The sequence below is a fragment of the Carcharodon carcharias genome, chromosome 14, assembly GCF_017639515.1.
Source record: "Carcharodon carcharias isolate sCarCar2 chromosome 14, sCarCar2.pri, whole genome shotgun sequence".
NCBI lineage: Eukaryota > Metazoa > Chordata > Chondrichthyes > Lamniformes > Lamnidae > Carcharodon > Carcharodon carcharias.
The window spans coordinates 52,434,438-52,452,954 of NC_054480.1; the positions used below are offsets into that span (position 1 = coordinate 52,434,438).

The 18,517-nt window shown below is 45.2% G+C and overlaps 1 protein-coding gene across 2 annotated transcripts in view; it reads right to left on the reverse strand.

Annotated features, from left to right (window-relative positions):
• LOC121287454 (probable phospholipid-transporting ATPase IIA) overlaps window positions 1–18,517 on the reverse strand; it is a 213,141-nt gene that overhangs the window by 19,162 nt on the left and 175,462 nt on the right. For both annotated transcript variants that reach the window (XM_041205352.1, XM_041205351.1), the window contains 3 exons: window positions 10,183–10,247; window positions 8,116–8,271; window positions 4,715–4,779 (listed from right to left, as the gene is read on the reverse strand). In XM_041205352.1, coding sequence (XP_041061286.1) covers window positions 4,715–4,779; window positions 8,116–8,271; window positions 10,183–10,247 — 286 coding nt within the window. The remainder of the gene's footprint in view (window positions 1–4,714; window positions 4,780–8,115; window positions 8,272–10,182; window positions 10,248–18,517) is intronic.

Consider the following 18,517-nt stretch of genomic DNA (forward strand, 5'->3'; position numbering starts at 1 on the left):
TGAGTTCTGTGGGGCAGGAACAAGCTGAGACGATCGGTCTACCGGGGCAGTTCTGTTTGTGGATTTTGGGTAGGAGATAGAAGCGGGTCGTCCGAGGTTGGGCGACTATCAGGTTGGAAGCTGTGGGAGGGAGATCCCCAGAGGAGATGAGGTCAGTGACAGTCCTGGAAACAATGGCTTGATGTTCAGTGGTGGGGTCATGGTCCAGGGAGAGGTAGGAGGAAGTGTCTGCGAGTTGACGCTCAGCCTCCGCGAGGTAGAGGTCACCAGAAAGTGTGTCCACGGTCATTGTGGTTTGTTGCATGCTGTACATCCTTGCCCATTAAAGGGGGGGGGGGGGGTGGTGTTATTTTGCAGAGGGGGTGATGGAGGAGCCAGATGTCTCCTCTGATGGAGCATGAAGGGAAAGACGATGCTGCTGATGAGGGAGTGGATGTTGCAGATGCAGCGGTAGAAGCCAAGACAATGGTGCATCATGGCAGACAGGCCCTTGACGATCTTAACGCCGCCAGATTCCAGGCCGAGTGAGGCACTGACACATGTCTACTACACTGGGTTCTAATCCTCTGTGAAGGCATTTTGGTTTCATTTCATTGCTCTTATATTCTGGTGGCTGCATTAAATTTTATGTATTCACCTTAAACCTGCTGGTATTGTGATCCTGTGTATGGGCCACTCAGAAATGAAACATCACATTGGTGAAAAATGTGCTTCTCTGATAACATTGTGGCATCAGTGCCAGCAGCAGTGCAATGCTGACTGTATAACACTGCATATTCCTGTGACCATGAAAATGCTGCACCCCTTGGCTCAAGCAAACCCACATGCATGGAACATTGGAAGCCACATGCACTGTTAATTTGGCGGAGATATTTTCATGTCTCACTTGACGCATTCTCCAAAGAACTGTCACGTGGACACCAGCAAGGCACAGAATGACTCAGCTGCAGACGCTCCTCAGACAGCAGCCTCAGAGGGATGATGATCAGGTGAACACTACCTGATGGGTTGTCAGTTGCGTTCCAAGGCTGCAACTTTACAACTGATGCTCGAGTTTCAATCTCACACATGCCTGTATATTCAGAGATGCCACTACTGACAATGTGACACAATAAATGGTGTATCCACAGGCCCATATCATCCAAGACTAATCAGGAATGAAGTGCAACGCCCTTAAGTAAATGAGACTATTGCAGCAAATAGCAGTATAATGAAAATACAACTTACATGAATAAAGTGCAATTAAACATATATACATACACACACCCATGTGTTTCATATATACAGTGATTAGACACCTGTCCCACCTTTGTGCCATTACAATTTCTTAATTTTTCTTTTCCTACCACTATGCCTGGGTACAGCCCTGACACGCCCTGTTGCCTGTGATGACTTTGGCGGTCGTCCACTGGTGATCCCAGGTCTAGGGTGTTCCTGCCTGCTGAGGGCCTCCTGCACAAGTGCAGGTGCACCCTCCTCGGCCTGACTTGCTGGGGGCGATGGGGGTCACTGTCAGAAGGGAGGTGGTGGAGATGCAGGGCACCCTTGGAATGTCTTAGGATGCCCCTGGGGTGCCTTGCTGGCGCTCACCCTCCCTGTCAGTGCACAATGGCACCTCCATTGCTCCCTGTGAAAAGGCACCTGGAGGGAGGTCGAGGTGCCTTGCCCCCCTTCTGTCCAGCCACTGCTGCACTGCATCCGTAGCTAGATGGAGTATAGGTCTGAGCGTATATCCGGCACCCACCAAGTATTCTGCTGGACCTGGATCTCCAAGACAGTTCCACCCTCTCCATGGAGGAAGCCTCACATGCTGGAGCCATGGTAGTGCTCATAACATGGCCAGGCTCCTTGAGCCTTCAGTCCAGTCTGTGCATGGCCTTTGACATCTCTGCCTAACGTTCCCCTGCCTATCTCTGCATCTCCATCATGTCCGCTTATGGCCTAGCCATGGGGCTCATCACCTGCATGGGGCTCAGCATGGGCCTGGTCTCCAGTAATCCTCCCAGTGTCAGAGACCTCGGCTGTCACATCCCCCACCAGCTATGGGCACATCTGTGATGTGCTCACCAGACAGTGACCCTGAGCATAATCTAGAACATGCACGCACTGAGGAGAATGTATCTGCATCAGTGGAGGGTACAGGTAAACATTGTGATGGTGCACCCTCCAAGGATTCTGAGTCATCAGCCTCAAGAGGGGTTGCTCGAGGTGGACGTGGAGTTGGAGGTGGAGGTGGAGATAGAGCTGGGGTAGGCGGCCTCGTCTTCTTGGTCTTGAACTTGCTGCAAGTGCTTGTGATGGAGAACAAAAGAATCAGCTGATGGTTATGCACACTCCCTTCTCTGAACAATGTTTCAGGCCTTAAGTCTTGTATGTCCATTTGTCAGCAGAACTTGGAGTCCTTCTCACTGGATTGCTGCAAAACTCTGGTCTCTCCATCTGTGCGTGCATGGTCCCGGTCCTCCCTGGCAAGTTGGTGACCACTTCCTTGAAGTGGGTGAGGGTTTTTAATGTCATGTTGCGCTCCTGTCATTTGTGCGCATTTTTTTCCTGCAGACATACAGAAGGATTGGCATATCATCCCAATTGGGTGCATGAGCAATTTATGAGCATGCATGCCTATGCCAGCTCCTGAGCCTTCTCCAGTGTGATTAAGTGATTAGCAACCACGCTGTCCTGCAATTGATACAACATTCACAGCACATTCAGTCCACATACTCCACCTGCTGCTGAGGTCTGCACGGAATCCTCCGATCTGACATCCCTCCGCATTTGCACATTTACACTGCCTGATGCACTCGAGTGTCACTTTGCAGTGACCAGGTGATGTCACTTACCCGTGCAGAACGCTGCAGACCATTCATCCTTTCTTAGCACCGGACCCAGGTTCTGGAGTGGGCCCCACTGGCGCTGACCTGCGCTACTACTTCCGCCCGGGCTGCCTTAGTCTGATGGCGGGGCCTCCTGCTGCCATGCCTGGGAAACAGGACCTCCCACTTTTCCCGGACAGCTTGGAGGAGAATCTGCAGTGAGGCTTTGCTAAACTGTGGGGCCACTTGTCTGCTCTAAGACATCCTGAATTGCAAGTTAGCAGTGGGGGAGGTAGTGGGGGGATAGGGTCAGAAAATTTGGCTGCAGTACAAGAGCCAAAGTGATGCTACTGGCTTGCAGGGAATGAATGCCTGTCCAGTGCCTTTTAAATACGGTGCCTGATCCTTCAACTCTGTGAGGTAACAACGGGCGTGACAATTTCCTGCCCAAACCTGCAGCAAGATTCTCTGTGTTCCTCATGCATGCATAGCTAACCAGCTGACCACTTGGCGATCACGTGTGGCCAAATCTCCTATGCTCACTTCCACTCCTGCCGCCAAACTTCTACTCCAGAACGGAAAATTCCATCCCTTAACTCCATTTCGTTAGCTCTCCATATATGCTGCCAGACTTGCTGAATGTTTCCAGCATTTTGTGTTTTTATTTCATCCTAAATTCTGACTCACAGCATGAAGTAGAAATAATTTTAAAATGACACATGCTAAACCGTAGTTTGAAATTAACAAGAGTATTCCAAAGCACATTCCAATCCCAAAGTTCTTGGATTAAACTCTGAAGGACCATTCAGGCACTGTTTATTTAACAATTAGTATATGAAGTCATGAAGCAACACTGATTCATGTTAGCAGAATAATACATTCTCATTTCTATGGTATTACACTGCTGTTCTTTAAAGCAGCAGATCAGTCATGAGCAACACCACAGACAAAGTTGATGTATTCAAGAATTACTGCGGTGCTGTTCATGGATGATATGCATGTGGATACTATTACTTCTGTGTCAGAGTTGGTTACATATGTTAAACAATCTACAGTTATAGTGTGCTTCTGAGCTGGAGCCAAATAGTGACAAAGGTAATTTGCAAAGTTTCATGAGCAAATAACACATCAACTCTGAGGGTCTGTTGACTTTACAATTAGACTTAATGGCCTTAAAGTGACACGTCATAATACATGCATTAAATGATGGTACTGCATTCCTTACCAATTAGTGTAACATCTGACTTACTCTGAACAATGGAGTTCTGCATTTATCTTTAATTTTAAAATACTGTATGCCAAAGCAAGTTAACTAGAATTTAAAAACTGTCATTCAAACTGTTCATTGTGATGAAAACCACAGTAAATAGCTGCTCAGATTTCAACTACCAAATCAAGTATCATTTGCTTTTAAAGAACTGTTTTCAGCTTCCCTTCAGTTACTCCCCACCCCCCACCCTGATCAACATAGCATTTCCCAATACCTGGAGGGATACATCTCAACCTGCCCTTCAATTTTCTCCCTTTTGTGGAAACTTTCCTAAGGGAAACCAGCTGGTATCAGGAACCAGCTAAATGGAGAACCCATAACATTTTACTCTATATGTTATAAAAAAAGGGTATTAATGTTAATCTCATAAAACTTCTGAATCAAGTCAAACACTTATAAATTTTCATTTTATTCACTAATGCACATGGGGGTTAGGAAGAAAGTAACAATTTTCTTTTAAGAGATCAATTGAGGTAATAATTTGTTGTTTATTCACACACATACCACTTTTCATACTATACTCCAGAGACCAATTCAGATTTTCTCTGAGAGATGATTCTTTACTCTTTAACAAAGCTAAAAGTATTATTTACAATAACTAGCATGGAACTAAAAATATACATAACTTACTTACCCAATAACAAGGAAACCTTGGTACAGAGGAATGGAAGCAAAGTAAAATACTGAAGAAAAAACAGCCTGTGGAAAGATATAGAGTTAGTTAACAAATGGAACTATTTTAACTGGCATCAAAATAGGACATACTCTTTTGAAACAGACAATTACAGAAAATATTGTTGGACCAGTGGTGCAATGGAGTCACCACTGTGATCTTCCACATCACAACTTCTGACTTAAGCCAAATTGCTGAGGTTTGTGCCTGGCCCCAAGGAGGGTGAAAATACTTCAGCTCAATATGTCCCAGTAACTGGACTCAAGGCTGGTAGTGGGAGAGACTGCAAATCTCCCTGTCCTTCCCACCAGATAAGGGTAATGACGAGAAGGTCACTGCTGCCAATATTTAAAAGAAAACTCTAACCTTGTTTCATCAACTGCCAATGTCCATAATTCCATTAACCATTCACTGATGTTATACTATTGTTGAAGTGCATGTTATTCTTGTAGATCAAGAAAGAGAACAAATATCTTTACCTTCTACCCCCCTGCATTATTTGTGATGTGGTCTTTTATTAGACCGGTATCATTTATGTAACAATAACCAAAGGTGGCGTAAATCTAAGTCTAACATCAATCTGTATAATGGCACATAAAATAAATTAATTGTTCTTTTCTTCTTCAAAATTTAGGGCTGTTTTGCTACACTTTTACAAGGCCATCAAACTATCTTGTGCAAGGTTTGTAACAAGCTCCTGTGCAATGTAATGATTTTTCCAGCTCGTGGCTTGCCTAACACTGCACAGTAGAGGTTGGGGGAAAAATAATAAAAAATAATTTTTAGAAACACACTTTGATGGAATTCCTGGGTACTGGCAGGTGGCAGAGCCTTTGCTTATGGAGCTGTTCACCTATTAAAAAATAGCACAAATCTATCTGATATGTATAAATACCACTGTTGCAGCTGCAATAAACTCATAACAACAATTTAAATTCCACTTAAAATGAAAACCTGATAGTTGCTATTTTTGTACTATAAGCAGAAACTCAAAACAATACCATTTATATGTTCTTAAATACATGCATGCTCCTAGCCAAACTATAAAACTTTGATGTACAAAAAAACTTCATTCCCATTTTACAGCTCACCTTGCAGTTGGTAAAATTAAGCAATATTTCACATCAATGACTGTTGAAACAGCAATTTCATGTGAATCCAGTAACAGGCACAAGAAAATAAGTTTGTCGTAATTGAAAGTAAATCAAAAATCTCGTTACAGGACACATGAATATTTTTACTTGCTAACAACATTTTATTTGCCACAGAATAATTCCCCTTGTAATCTCCCCCATTGCACACCCAAGGCACCCTCTATTTCCAATGCAATAGAGAACTGCCCCAATTTATGGGCAGAATCTTATGACGCTCCCGGGAGCAGGAAATGGGGTTGGGGGGTGTTGGGGAGTGGGGGTGGCATTTAATTGAGCACAAGGCAAAATGTTACTTCCCAATGGCAGTTTGAGAGTTGGCTATAAGTTGGCAATGGATTGAGGGTGGATTATGCTTCCTGACAGCAAACGGCAGAAACTTTTTAATGCATTGGCGTGTCAAGCATGCTTATTAAAACACAACTGCGCCAGTTTAAATTGTACCTTTGGAATTAAGTATGCAGCCAATGACAAACATGTGCCTTCAGATTCATAACTGGTTAAAGGTGGCATGCAGTAGGCAAGGTAGTCTTCCAGGTGGATTTGAACTGGGTAGGAGCTACTTTTCACATATGGGGAGCTTTGCTGAACCAGGAGCGAGGAGGAATTGATGTATTGAGATCGGAGGCAGCTGTGAAAGGGGAACAGCAAATGGCTTACTGGGTGGGGGGTGGCTGTGAAAGGGAGTGGGGGAGGGGGTGGCTATGAAAGGGGAACGGGGCACAGCTGACTGGGGAGGGAGGTAGGTGTCAGCTCAATGGAGGCTCACGGGAGACAGAGGGAGGAAGCTGGACCACACAGGGAAGGTCAATGTCTACAGATGGTAGGTCAAGCATGAGTGTGAGGGAATCAAGGGTTATACAAGGAAGTTCAATAGTGACGTTCTGAAAGTCACAGGTTAAAGATAATAGAAGGAGGGACAAGGATGACAGATGGCAGGTTGAGTGTAACAAGGGGCAGTTCCTATGTGCCAGGGGCTGGCCATTGGTGATGGGGAGGGGTGTGGGAAGGATGCAGTGGCAAAGCTGTAGGGTGAATGATAGTTGGTCAAGGGTGGTGGGGGAATGGGTTGAGGGTCACCAAAGTCAGGGTGAGGGTGATGGAGTGAGTGTCGAGGATGATGGAGGGAATGTCAAAAGGGACAAAGGGGGAGTTGCAGGATGATCAATTCCAGTTCCAGGGATCCAGGGAGGTGACAGATCCAAAGTGTGTGGGGTTGGTGTCACAGCAGATTTAGGGATTACAAACTCCTCACAAAGTGCTGTTGGATACCTGCCCAGGGGCTATTCAAACATAGCGCCCGGACCTATGACCTCGTGAGGTAATGGCTGGGCCAGCAGCTTCCTGCCCATTCCCGCTGCATGATTGGCTGGGGTCCTCGCCTCCACATATCTAATTGGCTGGCTACTGCGCAATTGCACGTGGCCAGCTGCTCCACTTCTGAACAGAAATGCTGTGCACTTCCGGTCCTGCCATTGGGACCTCTAACATGAGGAGATGATTCCACCCTGTATAAGCCTGTATAACATAGAAACTTTCTCTACAGGAATTGGAGAAACGTTGGTAAAACAAAATGCAATAAGGATGCTGATCAGTTGCAGGAACCCTGTCTGATTTCTTCCCTCTCAACATCAGGAACATTGAAACCTACTGTTACAGGACCACTGCTATACTTGTTCAACCAGCTAAGTCAGCACAATCAGACAATTGAAGCTGCTACCTTCTGGACTGTGAAGTTTGTATGCTCTTACTCTGAAGTCCACCAAGAAGCCACTTCTGGGATTGGAATGTATTATTGTCTTCTCTCAACAAAAATAAAAATGCTTTCTGAAGATAGATAGATTAAATTTGGTTGATGAAAACTTGCCCCTTGACTATGATCTCTCACTCCGCTCAACTTTCTCTTGTGGTATTCCAAGGGGGACAGAGGGAAGCAGGGATGAGGGTGGAGGGTGGGGGAAGGGAGTTAGGAAGGCAAAGAACAATCATACATGCTACCCTTATTGTGAAGTATTTTGTGAAATTATATATTCTATATATTAAAAAGTGATTAAGGTTCAAAATGTTGCTTCGTGTTACAGATGATGACTGATCTGCTAACTTGGTATGTGTTTCCAGCATTATTTTGCTGCCTGTGTAATCCTGTCACTTTTCACATCTTCTTTGATATCATTTAAAAATTTGTTTCTAAGAACATGGTGGTTAGGTTACCTGCATGGTACTGATACACAGGCTCCTGTGGATCACAAACTGGCTAAGAGCAGCTGATCTCTTGTAGCTGTTGCGTCCATGAACCATCAGCAACCTGCCAAGGTGTTTGAACTGAGTTATAGAGAAATCTGACGCCAAAGATGCCTGCTTTCCTTCCTAAAGGGGTTCAAACAAAAGACATGCGACTTTGTTTAGCAGTGAGAGTTTATCTTAAATTGCAAACTTTAAAGCATAGCTTCTGACGAACATATTTACCTGTTGGGACACAAAGAAAATAATGACAAATTTTCAGGTGATCAAGGCAATGAAAGAAGGTGACTGAACAGTCTCACTCGACCAGTGTAGACTAGATTCAATCGTAAGTGACAGAGATGAAAGGACAGTGTTCTAAGACACTATGCCACCTTTTTCCATGGCTTAAATCCAAGGCCAGAATTTTAATGGTACAAGAGGAACACAGTTACTGTAAGGAGACATTTATTCCATTCTACTTTATATCACACCAGATAAAACAGTTAATGTAAATGTAAATCTACTCCAGTTAGCATTATTTCTGAAAGTATTGGCCGACAAGGAGCTAATGTATCAATCAGTGTGACATGCTTAACTAATTATATTACAGTGCTTAGTGTAATTCACACTTACTTTATCTTATGATCTAGTTTGTAAAGTTGCTAAGGAAAATGAAGAATTTGTGAAGATCTTTTGGTCTCAGTGGTTTTACTTCCAGCCTATTTTTTGATCTATTTCCACAGAGCCTAAACACTGTCAGAATAAATATGCATTGAACTGGTTTCAACAGTTTTTCTTTAAGTTTTCCTCGGATTTCCGAAGGGAGATGCCTTTGCTAACACTTATCTGCCAGTTAAAAATTATACATCTCCTTTCTCCTTGAAAGTGGTCTCCAGTGATCACTCTTTGTCACTTAATTCCTGTTTCCTGTGGCCTCTCAGTCTCTCTGGACTGTAACCTTTTGCTTTGAAAATACTTAATCCTTCTGGTTGACATCTCCCTCAGAAACCTGAGTTTTTTTTAAAGCTACAAATTGTAAGCATGACACAATTCATCCAAACATTGAAACCTTGAAATATTTTTATATACATAAACCACACAAGCCTTTGTTTTACAAAGCTGACACTTCTGGATAGGCTATCCAGATTCAGCCTTCTTGTTCCCTCATAACAATCTTGGAAACCCCTGACTCAGTTTAATTTTGTGGTGTTGCCGCACTTACCATGGTTAGATACTCTCAGGCAGCACACGATAAGGTGCTGGGTCCCTACAATAGAGATGCTGGCTCCCATCTGCAACCTAAAGGTATATTTGCTTGGATTCACTAAAATTGAGAAACAGCCAGCTAAACAAGACCTGTGGCATTGAGAGTGGACACCACCATTGACGATTAAAAGCAGTTTTAACAGAGCAACTCCATATTGAACTTTACTGTGCTCTGTCTACGGGCTTACCTAAAATCACTTGCTTTTCTTACAGCACCTTGGCAAATTTAAACTTCTCAAAGTATTTTACACCATAAATTACTTTACGAGGTGCATTGTCTGTTGATTATGTAACTTATCTTGTACACAAAATAAGTCATAATGTAAGATGCTGTGGCAACTGATCAATTTGTGGTCAGGAAGCAGGTATGTGGACCCGGGCACAATCCAAAACTGTGGCCAGAATTTTCCAGCCTCCCCTTCCACCCGCCCACCAACATGTTGGGTTCCCCTGCAGCAGGGATGGCGACCCACTGAAATCTCCATTCACATCAGCAGGAATGGAAGATCCCGCCGGCATGAGGAGCTGGAAAATTCCGGCCTGTAAGTGGGGTGAGACCACATCAGGTATGTAACTAACCCTATATGCCTGAATAAGTGAGGGTGTGAATCCAGCCCATGAGTTGGATCTTGTTCACATCTGCTCATTGCAAATCGGTTTGTAAATCATTACTTGGAGTTAATTTGACTTAGATTAACCAGCATAACCAGGGCAGAACATGAACAGAACAGCTGAGAACATGAGAAAAGCTAAACACACTGATGTGTTTCCAAATCCCAATACCCTTACCTTGCCTTCAATCCCCACTCCACAGTCAGCAGCCTGGATCATACTAACATCGTTTCCTCCATCACCTGCAATGAAATATGCATGTCTAAATTCCAAGCGTGTTTTAAATTTGACAGACACAGGTTCCCATATTACGCACAGCACTCTTCCTAGTTTCTAAGTGGTACAGTACTGAATTCATGTTAATCCTACTTTTTATCAGGACAGGCTAGATGGCACTTAAGACAATTGCAAACACTATATTATCTTCACTATTGCAATCACCTAATCACCCTCAGGTATAGTCTGATAGCTCAGTGAATAACGCACCACTTGCTGTGGTAGTACAACATATGTACCACAGACAACGCAAAGACATTTCTGGTCATTAAAGTAAATGGAAAATTTACAGCCCCACATTCTGTTTTAATTTGCTCTGAAAATAAAAATATAAATGGTCTCCCCTCTGACATGAAAGTATCACTCCTTGTGATAAACACAGTATCTCTTCAGTCAAATAGCCATTCTTCCTTTCCCTCTCCTCTTACAAAGGATTCCCTACCAAACCAACATTTTCATCACCAGTCCCACTCAAATTGCAAATTAGACCAATCTTATTTCGGCAGCTCAAGCACCCTTTTTGGTTTCTGTCCCCTGGATTTGCAGGGCTCCATCCTCATATATGATTAGTCCAAGAACATTGGGAAGACTTCCTGCTATTTTTCACTTTGGTAATGAGATGTCTTTTCCTGCAACCGGTGTAGAAAAAAATGAGGCGCTGCAATGTTTATAATGATAATTAGTCAATCATAACCAAGTGCCAGAGTTCAGCTCAAGTTGGCTATAATGTCAAACATGCATCATACAGCAATTTTGAAGTATGATTACTTCAGCCCAAATCCATGAAAAAGAGTATGAGTAAACAAACACTTCCAGAAGAAAGCTGATGTTGTGTATCCTGTACATAATGAGCCTCCATGGCAAGCATAGAAAATAATTTAAACTAGATGAGGGAGCAGTGTAATTCTGAGGTGCTTAGAACACTGAATTAATGGAAGATCATAGTTGACTCTCCCAGCTTCACTAATCCAGTAAGATCATTAATCTTCTTCCTATGTTGCCTCCAGTTACACGCTGTTGCTGTTGGCAATTACATTGGTTGCCACCTCCTGCCATTTTTGTAAAGCAGCTTGCCTGTGGATCTTCTTAAAGAGAAGCTCTGCCTTGCTTGCTCCATTGGAGAAAACATGTGTTTGCCTCTTCAGCACAGTCTGAAGATATGTTTGCAAAAGAAGCTGCCTTGTACATAACAATGGCTGCTGCTTTAAGCTGCGTCAGTCAGCAACACATTGCTGCAAATCCAGCAACTGGCAAGTGCCAAGTCAGAGGCACTTTCCACGCTGGAAGCTTGTGAATTTATGCAAATTATCCTAGACATATGGAAAATTTAGGTTAGCAATTTACCATGAACAATGTCTCAAATACAGAATTATTCAATGTAAATACTTTACATATACCCACTGACTTCTACTGCAGGCTCTCTCATATTTGGGAAAATTGGGAGAATAGTATTTTTTATTAGAATCTGGGGATAATTAATCCTACTTAAATCAGTGATGCCAAGCACATTCAGTTCCTTCATAAACAGTCATTTTGTATTATGCAACAGCGTCACCTAGCTTTCAGTTAAGGAAATGTTATATCTGATGTGTTTCATTCCTCTTGTACACTCCTAACTCATGATTTTGTCACACAGAACAGAACAATCACAGTTTTGATCTTTAGTCTATACGGAGTTAACTGATCTCAGCTGGGGGAGACATTAGGAGTAATATAATTAGTATTATTGGTCCTGAGTTATTGAATTGAGCAGTGGCTGGAGATCAATTATGGCTCCCACTCTTGATTATGATCCCGTCAGTGACTCCCATCCTGCCCCACCCACTGCTGCGAAGAGCTTCCGTGCAGAAGCCTGCTGCGGATAGGATTGGGCTCAATTGCGATCCACTGTTCCTTCTCATCCCACCCAAAGGAATGTCCTACTAACACGTGTGTTCCAGCTTTATACATGACGAATGGCCACCTTGGTGAGGTATCGGAGGGCTGGCAGCAACTGAGGCATTGTAACCAAGCAGAAGTCACAATTCCAGGAAAGAAGGGGAGAAAAATAGTTATAAAGAACCTAGGTAAAAGCACAATCTTTTTGTATTGGTGGATCTGTGTTTACTGTTGGATGTGTGTTTGTTGCATTAGTGTGCATCTTGTAGTCAGATGGTGGCGCTGTTAAATGGCAGTGAGACTGCAGGTTCTGCCTTTGGCCAATGCTTACATGGGACATTCCTCTAGGTTGCAAAATAAACAAAGAGATTAACATTTCAATTATTTTTACACTAAAAATAATGGTCCCATGAATCAAAAAATTTACAGCTTTGTCTCACAACAGACATGTTGGCTGCAAAATTCAGCTGCATGCAACCCCCATATGTTTGACACTATGGGTGCTGTTTTGAATGCAAAATAGTGTGCAGTCTGTGAGCACACCTCCAGTGCGGCCCAGGCCAGACACCATTTGGGAGGGCGTTAGTGCGGGTGTTAGGAGCGAGCGCCAGAAGTATGCAGAGGAGGCAAATTGAGACATCAGTCAAGAGTGTAGCGCTGATTTGACTATTTTCAACTTCAATACACTACCTAAAACCCCCGCTTAAACACACAGAGTTAAACGTACATTCAACAGCAGGAAGGACTTCCCACCAGTGCTATTTAAAGGAGTAATCAACCACTTTCTAGTTAGTTGCTGAGTGATTTCTGCTGGCTCTGTCTGAATTTGTAGGAGTGTTGTGAGCTTTCTAATGCAGCTTAAAGTTGGTTTAGTCTGCAGAGAGTGGTGCTTCATAAGGAGAAGGTCTTGGTTCTGGTCAGATCACTTGCGTTGGTCGCAGGTGCTGTACTTACCATTCCCCTTGGACTACAGCATGTCAGGGAGATTGAGCAAATGCAACACAGAGGGAGGAGAAAGAAAAAGCGGATGAAGGGGGAGGGGGTGTCTCAGCAGGAGGCCTTATCCACCCAGAGTCTTCAGGGAGAATTTCTCTGACTCAACCTCACTGAGGAACAGTGTGCATGACATCTGTCTTTTATAAAGGATGTGCTCACTGAGATCTGACACCTCTTGTTGACAGACTTGCAGCCATACAGCAGGGCTAGGACAGTGCTGCCAATGGCTGTTAAGGTGAGGTGGCCATGAATTTCTTTGTGTCAGGGCCCTTACAGACTGCAGCAGGCAACATCTGTAACATCTCCCACTTTGCCAACCTCTGCTATATAAAGAAGGTGACTGACATTCCATTACAGGACAACAGCCACTGGGGTAAAATAATCTATGAGCACTAGGCCAGGCAAAAGCACTAAGGGAATGCAGAAGGATGATTTAGTTCAGTTCTGCATGGGATATTGGATGATTTGTTTGATAAAGTTGGTTTGGAATGTTTGTTTTATGGAGACTTGTATTTCAGCATTGTAGTCAAGAGGACAGTGTGTTGTCAGTATCTGAGGGAAAGTCAGGATGAACGTTGGTGAATGGGGCTGCTGACTTTCAGTAAAGGAGCCTGAAGATGGTCTTGCTTGGTAGTGCACCTGCCTCGGAATGCAATGTCTATTCTGAGATGGTACAGTCTGAAGCCAGGTCTTTGAGGCCCAGAGCTGCTTGAGGTCATCTGCAAGACCACCTTTAGGCTCCTTTACTGAAAGTCAGCAGCCCCATTCACCAACATTCATCTTGACCTTCCCTCAGATATTGACAACACACTGTCCTCTTGACCACAATGCTGAAATACAAGTCTCCACAAAACAAACATTCCAAACCAACTTTATCAAACAAATCATCCAATATTCCATGCAGAATTGAACTAAATCATCCTTGTGCATTCCCTTAGTGCTTTTGCCTGGCCTAGAGCTCCCAGTCTTACACCAGTGGCTGCAGTATGGCTAGTGGAAGGCTGCTGACTTTCAGTAAAGGAGCCTGTAAATGGTCTTGCTTATGACCTCAAGCACCTCTGTGCCTAAAAGACCCAGCTTCAACCGTACCGTTTTGGAATATATGGTAGCAGTCCGGGGCTAGCGGACAGGCAACAGCAAACTGGAGGACAGATTGCCGGATTGTTGTGAGACCCTGCAAGCCCTTTTGCGCACTGGTATCTGCAGCCATCTTGAAGTCTGAACCTGCATGGCCACAAGCTGAGGTTGCATGATTTCAGTCAGAGTCTATATATTATTCAGACATTTGTGCTGCAATGAGAGATAAGACATTGGGCATTAGATGCTGCATCACGGTTGGGTCCACAAACGTTCTTATAGAGTTGGCCACCAGTTCCACGTGCAAAGGATGGATTCCAAGCTCTGTGCAAAGCCCTGTGCCGAGTTGGTGCTGGCCCCTTCATGTTCTTTGATAGTAACAATGATCTTTCTAACAGGCCTGGCAATACAACAACCATTTCACATTGTAAGCCCATCAGCCAATCTCCTGTATGCCACCCCATCAAATTCCTCATTTGAGTCTTCTGCAGTAGAACTTGTGTGATCTCACCCTCTGGGGAGATGACACCTGCAAAACCTTTTTTCCTGTCTTGGCTGTAAGCCACTCGTGCCCACTGACTCACCACATCAGATCCAGTCTTTGCTACCATCTGAAGTGTGCAGTGTCAGTAGCTGAGCTGGTGGCTGTCAGCGTGAGATCGAGTGATGTATCATCATCATCATCAGTCTCTTCCTCCTCTTGCACTTGTTGCTCCTGCACCACTGCCTCTGTCCAGGTGACAGTTCCTGGGTACTGGAAAGGATCAAGGCAGAAGAGTAAGGTCCTGGTGAAGGAAGGAGGGGACTGGGTGGACAAGAAGTGCACACTTACACCATCTGCAGCTTGGGAATTAGGAGATGTTGTAGAAAGGAGAGGGAAATGGGATATGGGAAACAGGATCAGGTAAGAATAGTCACCTTCCAAGTCCTGTTAGCCCCACCACTGTCTATGCTCTCAGTCATAGATGTGCGAATGATGACCAACACAGTCTCCTCCATCGTTGTGAGGATACGGAGCCATACCTGTCCCCACCGCTATCTTCCGTCATGCACAACCTTGTCTGACATGAGAGAGGAAGGTGTGTCAGTGAGTGTGTTTGAGTGATGTGCCTGTTGTGGTTAAATAGCTGACATCATGTGCAATAAGATGAGGGTGTGAAACTTGCAGCTGTCTTGGGTGTGTGAGGATGAGGTGAAACTATGAATGTGAGGTATGAAGTGGTTGCTAGGGATTAATGAGTGAGAGATGGGGCTCTGGTGCATTGAGCAGTGTGTGAAGCTGCTACTGCAGTTTGTGGAATGTACCGTCTAAAGATACAGTCACTTGTGTGACATCATTGAATATCTCCCAGCGCTGCACCCAGACCCTTGGCATTGTGCTCCTGTCATTGACTGCAACAGCAATCTGCTTCTATTGCCTTCTCAGAATTTGTTCAGAGGGCCTTTTGGTCCCATGTGGATAGAGGACCTATCTCATCATGTGAACCTCTTGCTTCAAGGTGCTGGGTCAAAGAACCTTAAAGCTTGCTTTCTGCCACGTTCAGAGAATCATTGAATGGTTACAACACAGAAGGAGATCATTCAGCATGGCGGGTCCACACTGGCTCTCTGCACAAGCAATTTAGTTAGTTCCATTCTCTCCGACAGGATTTCCGCTTGTCTTTTTAGCCCTGTTCACCTTCATTGCTTTCCAATTCTCTCCTGGTGTTTGACAAGGTGTTTACTAAAACTCGATTTCACAGCCATATTTCCTTCCTCAGTGACTGAATCCGTCTCCCTCTTATCCCACGTGGATTTCAACTGACGTTCCATCCCTCATGTTTCGAACCCACCCAGAATTACAGGTATCTCCAGGACATACAACGCTCCTTGGACTGCTGTTCTCGTCGCATCCTGAGATCCACACTCAGTGCCATGCACTGCCATATGAACACACTCGACCTCTCCCTCCAGCAGCACCTCCGCACCCTATCTCTAAGCTGTCCTTGCCCCCAGTTTCATTTTATTCTTCGTCTCATCCGACACCTCAACAAGAAACTTCTCTTTCTTTCAGGTGCAAAGGAACGCAAGCTCCAACAACTCATCAACACCAACGCCCATCCAGGACCCTCCACCCCTGCCCATCCACCTGATCTCATCCAGTCTTCCAATCCCAGCCCCAGCCGTGTATTCACCATACCCCCTGACCTTCCCCTCTCTGATGCGAAATGTTCAGTGTTCAGCAAAGGACTCAGTTTCATACCCTTACACTCTTATCTCAATGAATTTCGGGCTTGGCACGATGCTGAACTCTTCTTCTGCCGCCTTCATCTCCATGCTCACTTCTTTGGGCAGGAGTCCTCTCCCCGTTCAATGGATCCTTTTACCCGGCTCCAATATTCTCCCTCCACCTGGACCCCTCCCTCTGGATTCTTACCTGTTCTTGATCTTTTCATTGAGAACTGTCGGCGTGACATCAGTCGTCTCAATTTCTCTGCTCCTCTCACCCACTCTAACCTGTCTCTTTCTGAACCTGTCGCACTCCGTTCTCTCAGGTCCAACCCTGACTTTGTCATCAAACCTGCTGACAAGGGTGGTGCTGTTGTTGTCTGGTCACTGACCTCTACCTTGCAGAGGCTGGGCGGCTACTCGCTGACACTTCCTCCTACCTCTCCCTGGACCATGACCCCACCACTGAACATCAAGCCATTGTTTCCAGGACTGTCACTGACCTCATCTCCTCTGGAGATCTTCCCTCCACAGCTTCCAACCTCAATCTCCCAACCTTGGACGGCCCGCTTCTACCTCCTACTCAAATACATAAACAGGACTGTCCTGGCAGACTGATCATGTCAGCCTGTTCCTGCCCCACGGAACTCATTTCTTGCTATCTTGACTCCATTCCCTCTCCCCTTGTCTCTTCCCACCTACATGTGCGATTCCTCTCATGCTCTACATCATATCAACAATTTCCAGTTCCCTGGCACCAACCGCCTCCTCTTCACCAATGGATGTCCAATCCTTCTACACCTCCATCCCCCATCAGGATGGTCTGAGGGCTCTCAGCTTCTTCCTCGAACAGAGGCCCGAACAATCCCCATCCACCACTACTCTTCTCCGTCTGGCTGAACTTGTTCTCACACTGAGCAATTTCTCCTTATACTCCTCTCACTTCCTCCAAATAAAAGGTGTGGCTATGGGTACCCGCATGGACCCCAGCTATGCCTGTCTCTTTATGGGGTATGTGGAACATTCCTTGTTCCAGTCCTACTCAGGCCCCCTCCCACAACTCTTTCTCCGGTACGTCGATGACTGCTTCGGTGCCGCTTAATGCTATCGTCTGGACCTGGAAAAGTTTATTAATTTTGCTTCCAATTTCCACCCCTCCATCATTTTCACATGGTCCATCTCTGACACTTCCCTTTCCTTCCTTGACCTCTCTGTCTCAATTTCTGGTGATAGACTGTCCACCAATATTCATTACAAGCCTACCGACTCCCTCAGCTACCTCGACTACAGCTCCTCACACCCCACTTCCTGTAAGGACTCCATCCCATTCTCTCAGTTCCTTCGCCTCCATTGCATCTGTTCTGATGATGCCACTTTCAAAAACAGTTCCTCCAACACGTCTTCCTTCTTCCTTAACTGAGGTTTTCCATCCACGGCAGCTGACAGGGCCCTCAACCGTGTCCGGCCCATCTCCTGCGCATCTGCCCTCACACCTTCCTCTCCCTCCCAGAACCATGATAGGGTCCCCCTTGTCCTCACTTATCACCCCACCAGCCTACGCATTCAAAGGATCATCCTCCGCCATTTCTGCCAACTCCAGCATGATGCCACCAACAAACACATCTTCCCTTCACACCCCCTGGTGGCTTTCTGCAGGGATCGTTCCCTTCATGACACCCTGGTCCACTCCTCCATCACCCCCTACACCTCAACCCCCTCCCACGGCACCTTCTCATGCATCCGCAGAAGGTGCAACTCCTGTCCCTTTACTTTCCCCCTCCTCACCGTCCAAGGGCCCAAACACTCCTTTCAAGTGAAGCAACATTTCACTTGCACTTCCCTCAATTTAGTCTACTGCAATCGCTGCTCCCAATGCAGTCTCCTCTACACTGGAGAGACCAAACACAAACTGGGTGGCCGCTTTGCATGACCCAGACCTCCCTGTCGCTTGCCATTTCAACACACCACCCTGCTCTCATGCCCATATGTCCGTCCTTGGCCTGCTGCAATGTTCCTGTGAAGCTCAATGTAAACTGGAGGAACAGCACCTCATCTTCCGACTAGGCACATTACAGCC